General features: G+C 38.6%; 1 protein-coding gene across 2 annotated transcripts in view; it reads left to right on the plus strand.

Annotated features, from left to right (window-relative positions):
- The window catches only part of PEAK1 (pseudopodium enriched atypical kinase 1), a 196,908-nt gene that overhangs the window by 147,279 nt on the left and 29,646 nt on the right, over positions 1 to 19,983 (plus strand). For both annotated transcript variants that reach the window (XM_067534698.1, XM_067534699.1), the window contains exons 5-6: positions 5,461 to 5,657; positions 17,959 to 18,707. In XM_067534698.1, the coding sequence (XP_067390799.1) occupies positions 5,461 to 5,657; positions 17,959 to 18,707 (946 nt within the window). The remainder of the gene's footprint in view (positions 1 to 5,460; positions 5,658 to 17,958; positions 18,708 to 19,983) is intronic.

A 19,983-nucleotide genomic window follows, 5' to 3' on the forward strand; every position in this document is an offset into this window, starting at 1 on the left:
GTGTCTTTAGTGCTCCCCTTGTCATTTTGGTCCATTCTCTCCAGTCTGTGATTGCTATTTTTTATGTATATAATTAGTCAGTATTTTGTTTTTTAAAAATAAACAGTTTTTCAGTGCCCATGCCAGCTCTCTTGGGGGCCAAACACCAAGGGAAGCCTGATGTTGCCAGCTATGATAGGAGCCTGTCTTGATCTAGGAGGAAGCACCTGCCATCAATTCACTGTAACTGACTTTTATCTCCTGGGAAAAGAAAATGGCTTAGCAGGCATTTAAAGGCAAAATACAATCAGGAGCATGAACAATCCCCTAAGGACTCAATCCTGCATTAAGTTTTCTGCAAATGGGGCAAAGCTCTAGCTAATTACTTTTCCACCAGAGACGATATAAAAAATCTCTGAATCTATTCCAAAGATGGGCAGGATCAACACTTCTAGATGCCATTCTCCAGGATTGGGGTCAGAAGTTACTCATTCTCTCAACTCCTGTTGATCCCAAAGATCATCTGGAAAATTGTACAAGAAGGAATCAGAGTACTGTTGAAAGTCCCAACTTGGGGCCATCTAAAATTGATATAAAAGCCACAAGTCCATCTTCCCAATTTACTGGCTCTCTTGTCTCAGGATTGGAATGAAGTTTTCTATCTGAATTCACAGTCTTTCAGCCTGACAGCTTGTCTTCTGTATTGTTAGAAAATTAAATCAAGAATGTTCTACCAAAATCCAAAAGATCCTCCTGGAAAGCAGGAGGTCCTCAAACTAGTCAAACCTATTCATTGAAGTGGGAGAGATTCTACATTTAGGTAGCTCAAAAGGGAATGGAGCTGAGATGATCCTCCATCACTTTCATCTTGGACTATTTACTCCACTTGGAACAATGAATAGTGTCAGAATTCAGTCAGGGTCTACCTGACTGCCATGCTGACTTTCCACTCTCTGAAGGGTGGATTAACAGTTTTCATTCACCCCACTGTAACAAGTTTATGAAAGGATTGTTCTGTATATTCCATCTGGGGCATGAGCTACTTACATCATAGTATTTTAGTCTTTTTCGAACCTTTCTCAAAATCTTCTCTTTACCATCTCTCTGTGAAGGCTGCCTTTGCAAAAATCAATTATATGCACTCATTTTGAATACAGTATTCATTTCTATGTGCAGTATTGTTATTGCTGTGTATTAATTTGTGGCCATCCTGTCTCAAAAAGGATATAGCAGAAATAATGGGTGTTGAGATAGTCAGCAAAAGTCATTAAAGGCATAGAAAAACTTCCATGTGAAGAGTAATTTAAGAGATTGAGACTGGTTAGAGAGGAGACCAATAAGAAGGGACATAATATAATTATATAAAATAAGGAATGGTATACAGATGGTAAATCCAGCACTCATATGTATTTTCTCAAAATATAAGAACAAGGAACATTCAATTAAATTGAAAGGCAGCAAATTTACAAAAATATTGGTAAAAGGAAATATCTTTTAACACGGTGTGATTAAACTGTGGAACTCATTGCCACTAGATACATTGAGGCCAAGAGTTTAGTAACATTTATAAAAGGATTAGACTTATTATATGGATAATGAGAAAATTGTATTCTATAGGATTAAAAAAATAGAAGGAATTTAAACCCATATGCTTTAGAGAATGTCAACCTCTAACTGTCAGGAGCTAGGAAGAAACTTCCTTTATTGGCTGGCGGTTTCAAATTGTCAACTGTGGACTCTCTTGCACCTTCCACTGAAGCACCTGTTCCTGGCTCATGTCAGAGACAAGAAACTGAACTACAGAAATTACTGGTTTGATCCAGCATGGCAGTTCGTTTTCTTATTTCCATAATATAAGACCAGAAAGCTAGTGAGATACAAACCTGGTGGTTGATCTTCCCTACACTGTTTCATGAAGAGAAGGAGATCCTTTGTTCTGATTCTAAGGGCTTGTCTATACTTACCTCGGAGATTTGGCAGCAGTCGACCAGAGTTACGCAAACTACACAAAAAACTTGCGTAACTCCCATCGACTTCTGTGCTTCTGTTCTGCACTCCGTCTTCAATGCACTGCGCCGATGGGAAACGCATTCCTGTCGACGCAGCACTACGCCACTTGAGGAAGTGGTGTTAATATGTCGATTTCTGGATCGACTGAGCGGGTCTTCACTGACCGCTCAGTCGATCCAGATAAGTCGATCTGACAGTGGCGAATTCGCCACCGTCAGTGTAGACATAGCCTAAGTTCCTGTCTAAAGTGATGTTTAAATTCCAGCTCAATTAGAGCCATTAACTTGCCTGTAACTTTTCCTCAAGCTTTATTTATATTCAGGAAGTTCAGGCTTTAAATTGGATGACCCAAACTCCCTGGCCATGTCCATTTCTTCTGAGTCTTTTTTGTAACAAAAATTCCTGAAATAGTGAAAAAACTGAGGAAGAGTTAGGTTCATATCCTCTGTTTATTCCCTCAGAATCCAGTGCAAGAGGAGAGGATGCGGGAGAGGGGTAAATGGTTTTAACAGGCACTGCTTTAAAGAAAATTCTGAGCTTGTGCAGAGGGGCATTATAATCACAAATGTATGAAGAGGTAGTCATCTGCAGAACAACTGTTGTTATGGTAATTTTTATAGATGTTATCCTTTTCCAGAAAACTAACAGTAAGTTTTTAATAATGTTAAATGATCAGATACGGCAAAAATATTGACAGTGATCCTTATGGGTTAATTAGTAGTAAGGAATTATTTTCATTTTTCTCTATTCCTACTTCTATCCTTCATAAGTGATGAATAAGAGTTGACCTTTCATTATACAACAGCTGGTTGTAGCAGTGTAGTAAGGTGTCTTAGCTTGATCACTCAAAAGCTCTCCCTTCCCATAAAAAGAGAGGTGCTTTCTCTCAGGTATGACAACCTGACATCTCATTGCTGCAATTAATTTATTCTTTTTAGATATTAATGTTACTTTGAATGCAGATTAAAATTTTTCACGTACTTTTAAAGTTAGGTTAGGTTGAGCTCTTTAAAAGCTTACAATACATTTGGTGTTAGTTGATACTCTTACTTGACTAGTTAATGTGACTGTGAACATACTTGGCAAAATAAAATAGTGTTCCAGTAGAACTTAAACTGTATTTCATCTGCTACAGCAGTGAGAGAGTTAAGAAGGCTGGACTATAACTTTGGTAATAGTACATTCCTTAAGTAAGGTATTTTAGCACATCCCTCAGACCAACCCCGTAAAGTAAACATCAAGGTGCAGTAGGTTATATCAGTCTGTGCAGAGTTCAGCCTTCTTGCTCACAGCTTGCACAACTTGTAGCGCACCAGAACACTGTGGAATCAATGGCTCACCAGAGTTTCAAGACATGATTAAAAGACTCAAGAAGGCTCTGAGAGAATTTCCTTTAATGGGGAATTGTGTGAGTGAGTATAGTGGGTGAGTTGATTTTTTTTCTTTCTCTCTCTAGCTGTTGATATTCTTTGTTTGGCAAATGCTTCTGTACTTAGATTTAGTGTATGTGCATGCATGTGTCTGGGACTGGGAATGAGTGTCTGTTCTGTACCTCATCGATCAATACTAAAATTGTTTATTAGAGATGAGAATTTCTGTTACATGGTAGTATCAGAATAGCAAAGCTTTAATGGACAATTTATTTTGAACAAATATATTTTTATTGAATAGGTGCATACAGGTATGTATAAGATCTGTTGGTGGTAGGATAACCCCAGGTCTTTAAAATGATTCCTTTGGTTTTAAGGACCTTTTCACTGCTTTGATTTAATGTGTGTCTTAATTTGAAATGCCTTTGGTTAACTCTTTAATGTGCACATATGGTAATGCATATAATGTGCTGTCTGCATCATTCCCATGCATGTTAATAAAAAGTGATCAATGATTTTGACACTAAATGATTAAAATTACAGCTTTTTGAACTTTGCCATTTTGTCTCTGCTATTTTACTAACATGTTTTGGTGGTTCTTGTTTGTATAAATCTGTGCTTAAAATTCCACGAGTATGACATTTGAAATAGCATGTGCATACTATACATGGAATTTTGTATTATGCAAAGTACAAACATATTTTTAGTGTTTGTAGTCTGAGTTTAGTTTGGTTGGGAGACTGCATTTTGTACTCCATGGCCTGTCAGTTTTGGGTTGGTATAGAAACGTTTTTACAATTTATGACAGGTCTCTAAGGGCACAGTCCCTCCTTCTGATATGCAAATGTAAGATCAGGGTGTATCATAGAAAATGAGCTGCTGTGCTATGTACACAAGCACAATGGGGCAGGGTTACAAGATACATACCCATGTGTTCCGGTTTATCAGAAGTTAGGATTGAGCTCTGAGTTTTCATTTTAAAAGCTACACTGATGTACAAATATAGGGCCAGATCCAGGGAGGTTCTAAGTCTCTCCTTGGTGAAGTGCCTGCCCTAAACTTCTGCTGAAGTCAATGGGAGTTAGGGGTTCTCCTTATCTTTCAGGATCAGGCCCAAATCATGAGAGCTACTGAGATATTTACTCTCAGATGTTGATCCATAATGAGTGTATGTATGTGTGTAGACACAGAAATGTCACTGGTCAATGTCTAAAATGTAATAAATGGCACCATTATTGACAGTTGCTGAAATAATTGCAATAGGCAGCAATTCATTGGGTAAACCTGGACATATTACTAATTTTTATTTTGTATATGTTTTGCATCATTTTTAAACTATATGCAATAAATCTAACACTTGTGGCTAAATATTTGATTGTCACAGTTTTACTATGATGTAAAGCTATCAGTCTTCACAATTTGATTAAGAAGATTCCCATCAGTTAGGAGCAGGGAAGAAGAAATATCCCCATAGCATTGTCTGATGCATTAGTTCCTGGGTTTTAATCCTGAGAAGTATTTTGTGCAGGTCCCTGTAAGGAGATAGGATGCTGGATTAAATGAACTATTGGTCTGTGTTCCAGTATGACAATTCCTATTATGTTGCCAGAATTTGAAAATGTAGCTTTAAAGTTTTATACATTTCCTAAAGAATTTAGGAGTATATTCTCCTCTCAGTGTAAATGCATAACTCTCATCAAACAAGATCCTTCTAATTGGTTTTTAAAAAGCCTTAATTACTGTTGTTGCCCTATAAGTGCTGCAGATGCTGTATGATATGTACAGTATTGTTATCTATGTGCACTGCATGTACTTACATGTATTGACTATATCCAGTTGTGTGAAGCATTTGTGATACTTTGGTATAAAAGGTGTTTCCTACCATTAATACTGTAGTGAAAAGTGAATGCACCTTAGTGAGGAGAAAGAAAAACAACCTGCTAGAAAGTCATTGTAAAAAATTTGAAGAGGTGAAAGGGACACATTTTTGTTTCCATTTCACCCAAAGGTATTTTATTATTCCAAACCTAGTATTTTACTGATAGATAACATATGGGGGGTAGCTTTGGTCTCCAGGTGAATTTTGTTTTGTTTGTTTCAGCCAAGTGCCAGATGAGACCACGGTGGAAGATTTGTCTCCTCGGATTCCAAGAGCTGTGTTTGTGAAGCAGGACATTGGTGGCAATGCCTCAGTCATACCAGTGTCAACTCCCCATGTCCCACAAGGGGAGGAAGAAAAGGAGGAATATTCAGATTCTTCTGATTTGAGCCCTTGCAGTGCTACCTATAGCAATTTAGGTAAGTGCATTTACAAGACAAACTTCAGCCTGATTATCACATCCCACTTACTTGATGTGAGGGCTATTGTCTCTTAGATCACCTGAAAAAAATTGAGTTCTTAAAGAGACACTGACCCCACACTTCACCTACTTTTTAAATATCAGTTTACAGTTCTTTGTTGAAAAAGGATGCTAATGTCTCATGCCTTATGAGCAACCTTACAAAAAGAAGTCAGTGATAAAGTAAAGATTTATTCAAAATTCAGTAAGAATTTCATTTCTAAGCTTTCAAGAAATTATTTAAAACTTGGGTGAGAGAGGGGAAATATTTGTAAAAATATGAAAAATAGCCTCTGTGTTATCTATATTAAATGTCTTGGGTAAAATATGCCTTTTGAGAGAGCCACAATTTTTCCATATTCTTATATTTTCAAAGCCATTTTACCAGAGAAAAGTTTTGAAATAACTATTGTATAAATTATTTAACTTTTTCAGAATTATTATTAGACTAAAATATTTTTCCTGATATCCTCAGTGAAATGTAGAACTTTTTTTTTTTACAAACTAGATAATTCCTGGCATATTTTGAAGCATTTTGGTGAATAAGAATATAATTTAATTTTATCCTAAAAAAGTCAGTGATTTACTTTTAATCTTGCTGACCAATTGAAAAGATGTATTTTCTGAACAACATGCTGCATCATGCATCCAGCCATCAATCAATTCCTCTCCCATATTAAAGAGTTTAGGTGTTTGGGTTTTTGTGGAGGTTTTTCTGAGAGGCCAAAGGAGGGAAGTTATTCATTTTCAATAAGTGACATCAATATTATAGTTGTAATTGATTTTTTTAAAGGATTTTGATTTAAAAGTACTGTGAATGTAGAGATCGGAGTATATAGATTTCCTAGTAAAACAGAAACAATTAAAAAAAAACCCTATTTTGTACTTGCTTTATTTTCAAAAATATGTGATACCGGTCAAAATACTGAAAGATTTTCATTAAGGTCCTGGTCCTGCAGACATTAAAGCACATGTTTAATGTTTTGCCTATGATGAGTGGCTGACTGCAATAGGGCTGCTCCCAGGCATAAAGTTAATCATGTCCCTGTGTGTTTGCATAATGAAGGCCTACGTTTTTACGCCTTCAGTTGTATAAATTCTATAGATAGGTGAGTGATGAATATTCAGTGAAAAGTATTGTGGTTGTTGTTGGCTTAATAGCAGACAACTGGCTGACTCAGTTCCACAAACAAAGCATTGATTAGTTATTGTTTATAAAATCACTTTGAAGATGAAAGGGCATAATGTAACTGTTATGTATTTATTTATTTATTACTAATGTAACAAAATGCTCCAGCTGAGGAGGAAGCCCAAAGTCTAGGCTCTCCTAAGGAAGTATTCAAAGACATGATGGCTAGTTGTGGTTTTAAGCATCTGGTATTTGGGTTGGGGTTTGTTTGTTTTTTTATAAATTAGGGCACAGCTACACTACAAACATAGCCAAGTCAGTAGATCTCATTCACTAATATGTCAATACTACTGATGCCATTTGTAGTATGGATAAGATCTAGTCATATTTTAGCCGTGTCCTATAATCAGAATGACATGAGGTATGGCTATTTTAAATACCTCAGACTGTGAAATACCACTCATTGCCAATGGCTGCTTATCTGACAGTTTCTATTCAGTCCTTAGTTTCATTCTACTGAAGGACTACTTATGTTAAAATGCCTTTTAAATAATGACATCAAGAATTTCCTCCTGAGCCACTTGAAATATTTCAGCTTAAGTTTCTCTTGAAAGATTTTAATGCTGATAACAGTGTTGACCTGTCCGTGCCTAGGGTAGCCATCTGAAAATGCCAATGTCAGGGCAGGCTGCAAAAGGAGAGCAGATTCTCCCAACCCTGGTGGGTGACACTGAAGTCAGACTTACCAACCAGCCACAAACAATGCTTCTGATTCCCCACACTGGTTATCAAGAAGCTAAAACAAAATATACACAACCCCCTTTACTGCATTTCAGTCTCTGGCTCCCAATTAGCCGCTAGGTGCAGTAAAGAGATAAGTTTATTTAAAACTCCATGCCCTTTACCAAAACGGTTCTCCTGACCCCAAAGGGTCAGCCACAGTACCAGATCAATATAATTTTGAATTTTACCCAAAATACCACACTGCCAGCCAATCCTTTAGTAACTAAAACTAAAGGTTTATTATAAAAGGAAAGAAACAAACTATAATAGAAATGTTAAAGGATTAAAGCAATCAGATACATACAAATGATTTGAAAGTCCATATACATCAGGTTTTCAGTAGAATTGTGGCGTTTGCAGGCTTGTATAGTCTCTATAGCGTACATCCAGTACCTGGATGTGTGTCTCAGTCTTTTGTTTCACAGCTTCAGTTGTAGATGAGGAGTGAAGACAAAATGGATGTGGTGCGCAGCTGCCTTTTATGTCCCTTGGCCTTTTCCATGCTGCTTGTGGAAGTTTACAGAAATAGAATGGAGTCCAGGGTCACATGAGTAAGTCTTGGTGACTCATCAGGTGTATCCCTGGCTTCTCCCCTGAGCCCATTGTACCTATGAGTTCCTTAATGAGCCATTAAGCAGGCTAGTGCTGCAGCCATCCTGTCTGGGGTGTCATCCAGAAACACAGCACAAGTTGAAATACAGATACATCAAACATATCCATAACTCCCAACACAAATATGACACATGCACATAAGGAATATTATCATACTTAGCAAATTATAACCTTTGTAATGGTACCTGACATGGCCTATATCATATGAATTATTGTAATTTTGACATATTGATGTTAAATAATATCATAAACAGTCCCCCTAATCCAGCCAGCATCACAGACAGTTATCACAGGGTACATATACATTTAAAATGCTACAGTGGCACAGCTGTGCCTCTGGAGTGCTTCAATGTAGACACTACCTATGCCAATAGGAAGGGTTCTTCCATGAACACAGGTAATTCAGCTCCCTGAGAGGTGGTAGCAAGGTGCTATTTACAGTAGGGGGTTAGGTCAGCTTAACTATGCTGCTTGGGGTGTGGATTTTTCACACCTCTGAGTGACGTAGTTAAGCCGATTTAATTTTCTAGTGTAGACCAGGCCTCAGATTTTAGAACAAACATGCCTCATAGTGTAAAGACTGATTCTTTCTTCAGTATGTCACAGGATGCTCAGTCCTTTTTCCCTGGGAACTCCTCCTGCCAGCTCAGAGAGACAAGTAAAGCTCTCTTTGCATCCCTCCTTTGATTCCCCTTTCTCCATCACATCAAACATTAAGTTGCTTGTATTCACTTTCAAGACCCTTCACAATCTATCCCCACCCTGCATATCATCTCTTATTCACAATCCATGCTCACTTCTGATGGGCCCATTATGCCAGCCTTCATTGCCTACTTGTTACGTTCTCAGACAAGCACCTTTGTGCTTTCTGCCATGCTGTCCTTCACACTGGGGAGGTGTTCCCCATAAACATCTCCAAAACTATTCCTTCTTCTTCTTCATAACCCTCCGTAAAACTCTCCTTTTTTGTCATGTCTACAAAACATTTGACAATGGCTATGCTTTTCATGTGCTGAGAAAACTGCCTATGATGTAGACAATAATGTCACATTATTTTCATGTACTACCTCGTCTCTGTCTGTCTGTCTGTCTATCCATCCATCCATTGTCCAATATATTTAGATTGTAAGCTCTTTGCAGCAGGGATTATCTTTCTGTTGGGTGCCTAACACAATGGGGTCCTGGTCCATGACTAGAGCTCTGAGGAACTACAGTAATGCAAATAATTAATAATAATAATAATAGTATAGAGGTGATAGACTCATCCGAAATGTGGTGCTAGAATTTTGGAATCCATCCATTGTTTTGCCAGTGTATTTCCCACATAGTAATACCCCTGTATAAAGTGATGTCAAATGGTATCCCTTGGTGTTTATTTGGAGAAGACAGTTTTTCTCTTTCTCAGATCTCTCTCAGATTTTCAGTCATCTCAGTAAGCTAGATTTCCAGATGTGAAGAAATTAATAACTAACTTTAGGACTGGCCTGGCAAGCGTAGGTTGTATAAAGCATGCTGCCATAAATGGCAATGAATCCAGTGCAAATTTTCCTTGCTGGGTTGTTAAAACACCCCTCCTTCTAATACTGATCAGGTGGTGGCTAGGTTGGGAGATTTTATAAATAATAATTCTTTTTTTTAGATTTCACCACAGGCAAATGACAAATGTTATTTATGTACGCAGTCAATACATTGTTCTTGTGTCTGAATGGGAAGAAGAAAAAAGAAAGAAATGCTATCCTTTGATTTGACTCAGTGCCTTCTTCACTGAAACTTGCACCTACTGTTTTATTTCTCTAGTTCAGATTTACAATGGAATGTTTGTATTGGTAGATCATAGTAAATACATAAATAATTTTGATTTATTATATTAGTGTAGATGTGGTAGGATTGTTATAGCTCTTCAATTTAAATAAATACCCATCTCCTGAGATTTATAACTCTGGGTTGACACTTGCCTAGTATATCCCAAAAACTGATTTTGTAGAATTGAAAAAAAAGAGAGGAGCATGGTTTCATTGTTTACCTGAGTATTAAAAAAAATAGGAGCCATATTTTGATCTCAGCTACAGCATAATAACACTACAGCAACTCCATTGACTTCAGTGGAGGTACTTCAGATTTACAGTGATGTAACTGAAACTAGAATGTAGCCCAGGAGTTCTCAAACTGGGGGTCAGAATCCCTCAAGAGGTCACAAGATTATTATGGGGGGGGTCGCGAGCTGTCAGCCGCCACACATGCCAGGGCTGTGTCTGTCAGCCTGAGCCCTTCAGAGCTGGGTGGCCAGAGAACACTGGCTGCTGACCGGGTGCTCTGAAGGCAGTACTACCCCAGTGGCAGTGCAGAAGTAAGGGGGGCATGGCATGGAGGGAGTCATCACTTTTTTGGGAGGGATTGTCACAGCCTGAAATATTTTCAAAGGGAGTCCCATCAAAAAAAGTTTGAGAAACCTTGATCTTGCCTTTGTAGTTTATTAGTTTGGATTCTTTTATGGGCACTTGTAAGTAGGACTATTTCAGTTCAAAATAGCATGGTCTTTATACTGTGTAGATAAATAATAATAATAGTAATTTAACAGCAGCCATGTTACTGAAGTTTAAAACTCATCTTCAGCAAATGCATACTACATTTTTTTTATGTATTCTTATAGTGTGTGTTTGTTTTTATTGATAGCACACATCTTAACTTTGTAATTCACATCAGACAAGAGAATATTCTCTTGTATAAGTAATGCAGCTTTTTGAAGGAATTAGGGACATATATTAAACCCGAAGAACTGTTCTGGTGCATGTGTTACATAAAACTTAAAATCTGTGTAAATATAGAGATATCTGGGACAATACCCAAAATGCTCCTTTTTTTTCAGGACTTTTTATGAACATTTTATGTCTATTTTTGAAAGAGACATTATATCCTTGAGTTTCTAAAAAGTCTCAATCTGGCTTCTGATTTTGCACCTGAAATTTTATGCCTAGAAATATTTGCAGGCTTGACAAATTTGCATACACAGTCAGGTAATTATACATGTAGAGTAGAATTCTCAAAAGCACTCAGGAACAAGGAATGAAGGAGCCACCTACAGGATGGGGGACTATCCTGGGAAGCAGTGGCTCTGAAGACGACTTTGGAGTCATGGTGGTTAATTAGCAGAACGTGAGCTCCTTGTATAACACTCTGGCCAAAAGAGCTAATGCAGTGGTTCCCAACCCGTGGCCCACAAGGTCTTTCAAAGTGGCCCACCACTCCCCTTCCACTAGCTGCAGCCTAAGGATCTAGGCAGAGCATGTTGCTGTGGGGCTACAAGACCGGTGCAGGTTCCTTGCTGCAGCCAGGGGGACTTGTAGCTCTTACTTATAGTGGCATATGCAGCTCATATTTAGAAGAGCTCTGTGCACCCTCTATCAAATTGATGGTGAGAAACTGGGGCTATATCATGCATACAAATTAACTAAATGTTACTTTTTCCTTTAGCTAGGAGTTATTTACTGCTATTTTGGTGGTGGATTTCTTTCTTTCTTTCTTATTGTGTAATTATCTAATTCACTTAATTTGTACATGGAGTAATTTTCATACTGTAGTACCATGGATGCATTGACTGGGCATTTATCAGAAACTGCTGCTGTGAAGTGCTTTCTATGCTTTTGTGGTGGAGGATTATACAGTTGGTAATTTTATGCATTTGTTTTTCCTCATGGTTTGTTAGTGATTTGTATTAGTCATAGTCAGAGTTTATTGAGGAGTGAATTATTGTTGTATTGATATTGAAGCTCAATGCAAATGATCTGCTAATTACACAGAAAATCTTTTCCAGAATCTACTTTATGATATAAATACATACATGCAGACCAGCTGCAGCATGCGAGCCAGGGGAGCATATTTATAAAAACAAGGGCAACAGAGGGATAATATTGTACCAGGACATAAAGTACATCTCCTGGATGTAAATTTTCCTTTCTTTGAGAGTGTGAAAGGGTGGAATGTTTGAGGAATAGATATGAATAAGTTGGAGACTTAGTGGTAGTCCACTTAGTAGAATTGTTTTGATTAATTAATCAATCATATTTGGCAAGTGGTACAGGTGCAGAGGCAGTTGTCTGGTCAGCTTTGCTGTCTTCTTTTACTGAGACCTTATGTAATCATTGAAGATTTTTCTTTGAAACTGTTGGTCCTCAAATTTCATTTTCTTCTCACTCTGGAAATAGCCCAGCATAAGTTCCTTGTCCTTTTGAATGAACCTGCCAAGTCTCTTTCAAAAGCAGACTTTATTTTCTACTCTTCAAACTGGAAAGTCCAGTTCATCCCTCTCTTCATATTCAAGAATGGTTTTTATCCCTTTTCTTTTTTTGTGGACCTTATGTATCTCAGACATTTCACCTCCATATATCCAGTTCACCCGCTGTCATTCCTGTTCTGAGAGATCTGTGATGTTGTAGTGGTCATTACAATGAAAAATAAGAAATGGCAGGTTAATAAGAATAGCAATAGCATACCCATCCTTTGGAATACCAAAAAATAGGATAAAATTGACATTTTCAGTGCACGTTTGAATTCCAATGTCTTTCCACAAGGCATTTTCTTTTTAGGCCTAAGATGCTAATGGCATATAATTAAGAACAAGACTTAAAAGAATAAAGGGAATGAGATGTGGATTATTATAAGAAAGAGACAATGAAGTGGGATGGAAGGCCTGCGGGGCTTGTCCTTATTAGCATACTGGACTAATAAAGATTATTTCTTGCAGGCAAACAGGAGTCTCAAAAAATGTCTGTGCACAGAAAGTTCAAGGCCCCGTCAGACATTATACTAGACATTAGTAAAGAGCCAAATATGTGACCAGTTTCAGGAATTTGTACAAAGACTTGGTTTGAAGGAGGGATTCTCTGAACTACAGTCAAATCTCCAATTATTTTGATAGCACTTTATTTATATATAGTATCTCAAACATACTTGAGGAGTGCACACTGCTGAACAGGAGTAACAGAAAAGAAAGGTGTCATGTAGCAACAGTATTAATATAAATAAAATTAGTGCATGTTATTCACTAAGAAAAGAGAATGGAATGAAGTTGGAGTTTATGGTGGCTGGTATGTTAATTTCATGTCCCACAGAAGCATGAATTCACTGCCTCCCATCAATAGTGTCCTCTTCGAAACAGGAGTAATGGGACAAGAAGGCATGGGCTTAATCTGCAGCAAGGGAAATTTCAGTTAGATATTAGGGAAACCTTTCTAATGATAAGAATATTTAAACTCTGGAATAGGCTTCCAAGGAAGGTTGAGGAATTGCCATCATTGGAGGTTTTTAAGCACAGATTGGATAATCACCTTTCAGGGATGGTCTACTTGGTCCTGCTTCAGTGCAGAGGGCTGGACTTGATGATCTCTCCAGGTCCCATCCAACCCTACATTTCTATGATTCAGAGCTAATTCAAGAGAATGTTTCAAATCAAGGTATGAAGAATAAATCAGTAGCTTGGAGAGAAAAAATTATAGACATTTTATAGCTAACTTCATGATGTTCCTTTCTGATCTCAGAAGGCTGTTGTGAGGGTTAATGCATAAATGTTTAAAAAGCACTGTAAGAGTCTCAAATATAAGATGTTATGGCACTTATTCCTTAAAGTTGTTGTCTGCATTCTGTTGAGAGAACTATTATAGATTAACTTCTTTTCTCTTGCATAGTTTGGAAGCCTTTTAAGGACCTTTTTAAATGGTAGTTAATATTGAGCCTCTTCCTCCTCTTCATCTTCCTCCAAGAGTGAGTTCAGACTGTATTCTGTAATGTTAAAGAACCTGTGCGGGAGGCAGTGAAGTGAAAGATGTTAAGAAAGCTCAGGAGAGGTGATAGGCAAGAAGTAGAAACATTTGTTCTGCTGCTAACCTCTGTTTAAAAGAACTTTTTTCTTATTTACTTTTTTTTTACCCAGAGACAGTGAGTGGCAGGATTTAAAAAACAGACATTTTTCTTCCTCTGAGAGACTCTGACATAAAAATGGGGGGAGAGGCATGCAATGTTGCAGCAAGCTTTTGGAAAGCTGAGCTGAAAGATTTGGCCCTAGAGGCATGAGAGGAATGTACAGGGTTAAGAGGTCAGCATGAACACAGCACAAATATAAAGCTTTTCACTTAATGGATGAATTTCACTATGAAAAACTTGTCCTTGTGGGGAAGAAACTACATTCTGGCGTGACAGAAACAGATTCATTTCCATGGATTGGAAATACTGCAATGGCTTAAATTGGGTCTGAACAATTTGTATAGTAACTGTGTTCAGACTTGTATGTAAAATTCTCTGATGGATTCCATCATTACCAACAGACATCTCCAAGGATCCCTTCTGCACCAGATGGATGAGTAGGCTATCAACAGTCTTCTTTAAATGTACTGCTTATGGAAGAGGAAGAAAGGAGCATAAATCCCACTATAAATGCCCCAATGGTACTTTGATGCCCATGATTCCAAGTAGCTGTGCAGGAGCTGCAACTATTAGAAAGAGAAGAGCCAGGTTCCAAGGGCCAACCTCTTTCCCATCTGATTAGCCTGTGGAGGAAGGAAGAGAGAGAGCAAACAGAGAGTAGAGCAACAGGGAAAGCAGTCATATAGTTTACCCTCACTGCAGAAGTTCCTGCTGTAACTTGAGTGTGCATCTTCTTCCAATCTGTCTTCCTGTTGCTCCCCAAGTTTGTGTTGCAGCCCCTAATTTAGCCAGGCATGAAAGCAACATGCATTAAGAGACTGCATGCTGAAGTGGTAGCAGACAAGCAGCACTTGTCACCAACCACCAGCAGATGTAATAAGCAAAGAACTATACTGTGGAAGAGCACAGGAATAAGGAAAACAATCCCCTGTCAAGGGTTCCATAATACATTTATATAGGAATAAGGAAATGGACAGGTGAACTTGGAGGCAGGGAGTAGACAGACGGGACAAAGTCAACGGGCATTTGAGGAGACTTAAGGAGAGGTGCATAGCCACAGGTTTTGTAAGGGGGAAGTTAAAGAGAGGCTGATATAAGTTTAGATGAACAGTTTGGTAGATGAGAAAAAAAGGATAAAAACTGGAAAGGAAGGCACTTCCAGGTTGGGTAAGGAGGAAAGGGGAGCTCATTTGAATTTGTGCTTTGGGGATCCATCTTAATATTTTATGCCCTTGGCTGTGAACTGTGTGTCTTCTTTCTGCAGCCTCTGCCAAAACTAGCCTTCTCATCTAGTTTCTGTACTGCTAGGCTAATACCTGCTGTATTCAACCTGGCAGCTCTTCCAGCTAGTTAGTAAAAGGAAGTGCTGGGTGTAGTAGGAAAATTCAGTGCAGTAACAGGACTCATGGATCAGCAGGGAGCGGTAGAAGGTCATGTTTGTCTGTGTTTATAAAGCAATGCTGGCAGAGGCAGACTGAGATCCTCCACTGCCTCCTGTCTTTGAACATTTTTATTTCATAGGAACTAAAAGGAGACAGCCTGAGAGCAGTCACATGAGACCTTCCCTGAAGATCATGCCAAACAAAGCTACCCTATATGTCAGGGGTGTCAAACTCGCTGCTGGTGACGGGCCAGATTCTCATAAACTGCACTTCACAGGAGCCATGCAATACCCTCCGCCGAAAAATTCGGGCCATCTTACCCTTTTCAGCGGCGGGATTTCGCAAGGGAACGTATTGCTGGACTGAGTGCATTGCCGCTTTAAGGGATTTCTCTGCATCCGGCATCGACGCTTTAAGACATTTCACGGACTCCTAAACCGGCAAAAGTGCCAATGCCCTCACTTTGGGCGGCAGCACGTCTCAAAAAAAACTGGCCGGACGCGGGCCGGATCAAAAAGGTTTGTGGGCCGGATGCGGCCCGTGGGCCGTATGTTTGACACCCCTGCTCTATGTGGACATAAATTCTAGTTTTTTTCCTACTCATAACTCAGTGCCTCTCTCAGTATTATCACCAGGAAATTATCAAAAAGAACTCCAGATACAATGTTTTACTCCTTCTGAACTTCCACTGCCTTTCACAGTCCCAAGGAATACACACAACCCTCCTCAATCCTCTTCATTAAAAGATCTTATCAACAGTGTGGCCCAGTATTCCAGTTGATAGCGCATCTTGGCCTGTGGAGTGGGGGTTAACCATGGATTCTATTATATTCATAACAGCTGTGATTATGTATTTTAAAACCTGAGGAAGGAAAACACTCCTTTGTCAAAGGGTTCCCTAATACATTTATATTAGGTATGGGTCATATAATGAAATTCAAATCTGAATTAGAGCCTACCCAAAGTTCTGGAGTGTTTGGACTGAGGGGTCCAATCCAGGCCCATTTCTAATTTACAGCTCTTCAGCAGGACACCCCATTCCTATTCAACAATCAAATAGTGTCAGTATCTCTTATCTTGCTATTCTCTTCTAGGTAGAAATGCTCACTTGCTGAACTAGATAGAGTTCATTCCATGCTTGTTCCATTGCATTTATAGAAATTGGCTTTCTACCTTATCACTATGGTTAATGCTCCTCACAGATGTAGGAGAAAATTTATAAAATAACTCCTCTCAAAATAGCAGTTGATTTATTAGAAACAGAAAAATGCATCATTTTATTTTTATACAAGGAGCGGTTGACTCACAGAGCAGCACATTTGTCACTCGTCCTGTTTTTCTCCCCCTGCCCTACTCCTCCCAATTTTGAAGGATTCTTGCTGTTAAAAAACGTAATTGCCTTCTCTAAAATCCAGCCAAAACATATTACAGGAAGTTTTATCCTCTCAGAAGCATCTAAAATGTTTGTGTGTAATCAGGCTCCGTGGAAATTCAGTGTTTTTGTTATCCAAAACTGTGGATTGGAATCTCTTGACTGGTTCTAGATCAGGATATCTATGCACATAATACTCCCAACACAGCACCCGATATTGGGGGGGGGATAGAGAAGTAAGTTTGTATATTTCTGCAGTCCCAGAACCCTTTCCTGCGTTTTCTGAAATTAGTGGGGAAAATCTCGTCAATGTAAATGATAGTAGTTTTAGGCTCTTAATCTTTGGTTATAAAGTTACTAGTAAATTTGCAGAGACAAACTTGATTATCTCTGTCATTGCCTAGATGTCTATAGTGTGCTCTTTTTCTTGCAGCTTTCCTGGTTCATGTTTTATAATATTTTGAATGTATGTAGCACCTTTCAGATCAGATGATTCCAAAGTGTTTTACAAGTTACCGTGAGCATATTCACCAATGAAATGCAGTCACCTCTGGAGTGAAATACAGAAGTTGTGCAACAGTACCCATTCAAAATACATAACAGTTTTGAACAGGAAGTGAGGAAGAATACTGTAATCAACTGACTGCAGGGGAATTATGAGAGACAGAATGTAATTACTCATATTAGAATTCATCCAGAATTCCAGGCTTGACAGGCCATACTTTTTATTTGCATTCTCTTGAATGTCTTAAGTATGCTCTTGAAATGTAAAATGCTAGCATTGAAACCTCTTTTATGCACAGGCCCAGTTAAACAAGTCAAGGTATTTTTTATGTGATAGTATACATGCGGTGCTGGTTTAGTCACTTTAGTTTTTGTCCCCCAAAGCACCAACCTTACACCTTCACTTTTTGTCAGACTTGGTCTTGAGGTCCTCTACATCATCCAGCTATTTTGTCATTTACCCGCTTAAGCTTCTTTGTGAAGTGTGAATGTGCAGTCAGTAAATCCAGTGTGTTAAAGCTTTTGGGTTTTTTTTGTTTTGTTTTTTTGTATTATTACACAGGTCAGTCCAGAGCAGCCATGATACCTCCAAAGCAGCCCCGGCAGCCAAAGGGAGCTTTGGATGATGCCATTGCCTTTGGAGGAATAGCAGACCATGAGGCAACTAATAGCTTACAGCCAACACCACCTCCACTGCCAAAGAAAACCATTCTGAGAGCCAACACAGAGCCGATCCCCAAAGAACTCCAGAAGCAGATCCTGGAGAGCAATCTCTGTGTCGTGGCCAACCCCACATACGACATTGACACCAACTGGGAAGCAAGCAGTGCCTGCTCTTCAGTCAGCTCAGAACTCAAGGCACTGGATAATGAGTCAGGAGATTCCTTGGACAGGCCTTTAGAAAAAGGACAAGCAACCAACTCAGCCTCTAACAGCATTTCCAGCCTAACCACTCTCAGTATTAAGGATAAGTGTTCCACCAGCATTGAGTCTCTGTCAGGGAGAAACATATCTCAGACTAAGCAGAGCAAAAATATACAGAAGCCACAGAGGCAAGCACTTTATCGAGGAATTGAGAACCGGGAGGAGGTGGTAGGCAAAATCAGAAGCCTTCATACTGATTCACTAAGGAAGTTGGCAATCAAATGTGAAGACCTTTTCATGGCTGGACAGAAAGACCAGCTGCGATTTGGGGTAGACAGCTGGTCAGACTTCAGGCTAACCAGTGACAGGCCATGCTGTGAAGCAGGTGATGCAGTCTACTACCCAGCTTCTTATGCGAAAGATCCCCTCAACAATTATGCAGTCAAGGTAAGAAGGAGGTTCAAAAATGGTTCTCCCAGCCATCAATAATAATAATAAAAAAGCCTCTGTATATAACAATATACCCAGTTCTGCTAGGCAATATTAATGGAAAAAGATGCTGTTTGCAATGGCTAATCCATGTATAGTAACGATCTGCAGCCACTTGCCCTTCTTTCTTTAAAGTGCCCTATTTTCAATGGCATCATTAACCTCAGCTCTTTAGCTGGATCCCCTGTTCATTGCACTTCTAGGGCATTTTTTAAAAAGCCACCAAGTCTCTTACTAGCTGTTTAGCATACCTATTATTTAATGACTACAGGCAGGGTCTTGGAAGCCTTCAGTATTAGAACCTTTAAGTTAATTTGCCTACAGAGTCACCAAATTCTCATTCTTAATTAGGAGTGATGTCAAAGGCTTCTATATATTGCTCTCTGCAGATTTTATTTACATACATTCTTAATTAGCATACCTTTCCATTCCCTTACAAACCTTTAAATTCTCACCAGCCATCCCGAAGCCCTATCTTGCCATTTTTGTTGCCTTGTGTGATATATTCAAAATGAATGGAACTGAGGAACGTTGATTGCTTAGTGCTGAATTTCAGAAAAGAAAGACTTAGCTCTTTTTGTTTAATACACCATCCCACTGTTCATGTCAAAAAAACATCCAGGTACTTATTTTATGTGTAAATGAACAGTTGGTGATCTATCTTATCTTATAAAGGTGTGTTTTATCATGTTTGTAGTTCATATAAGAGATTTACTCACCCTCTCTTTGGGTGCCCATACCTCCTCTGCTCTTGAGATGACAATGCTCATCTGATAGGATGTGCTATAATATGGAGGATGACTAGGAGCCAGGAAACCTGTATTCTTATTCATTGCTCTGTCATACACTTCCTTTGTGATTTTGAGCAAGTCACTGAACCTCTGTAACTCATTTTCCCCAAGTTCAAAATGAAAATTATGATATTTCTTACCTCACAAGGGTATTGTGAGCCTTAATTCATTAATGCTTATGAAGCAAGTTGAGACTCTCAGAGCAAGAGTACTACAGAAAGGCAAAACGTAATTATTATTCCCAACTACCTTTATATATTAAAATAGAATGAGAAGTTAGTAAGTAAGAATATCAATACTAACTTGATATAAAATAGCTTCTGAATTTGAAAAGGCATCTCTTTAGGAGGGTTTTTCAAGGTTACGTATTACATTTAGGAGTTGCCACATTCTATTGGGTTTATATTTGTTCAGCCATCCTGGTCCTCTATTCTTGCAAAGAT

The sequence above is a fragment of the Emydura macquarii genome, unplaced genomic scaffold (genome assembly GCF_026122565.2).
Source record: "Emydura macquarii macquarii isolate MOO-44397 ecotype Brisbane River unplaced genomic scaffold, CSIRO-AGI_Emac_v2 contig_3451, whole genome shotgun sequence".
Classification (NCBI taxonomy): Eukaryota; Metazoa; Chordata; order Testudines; family Chelidae; genus Emydura; species Emydura macquarii.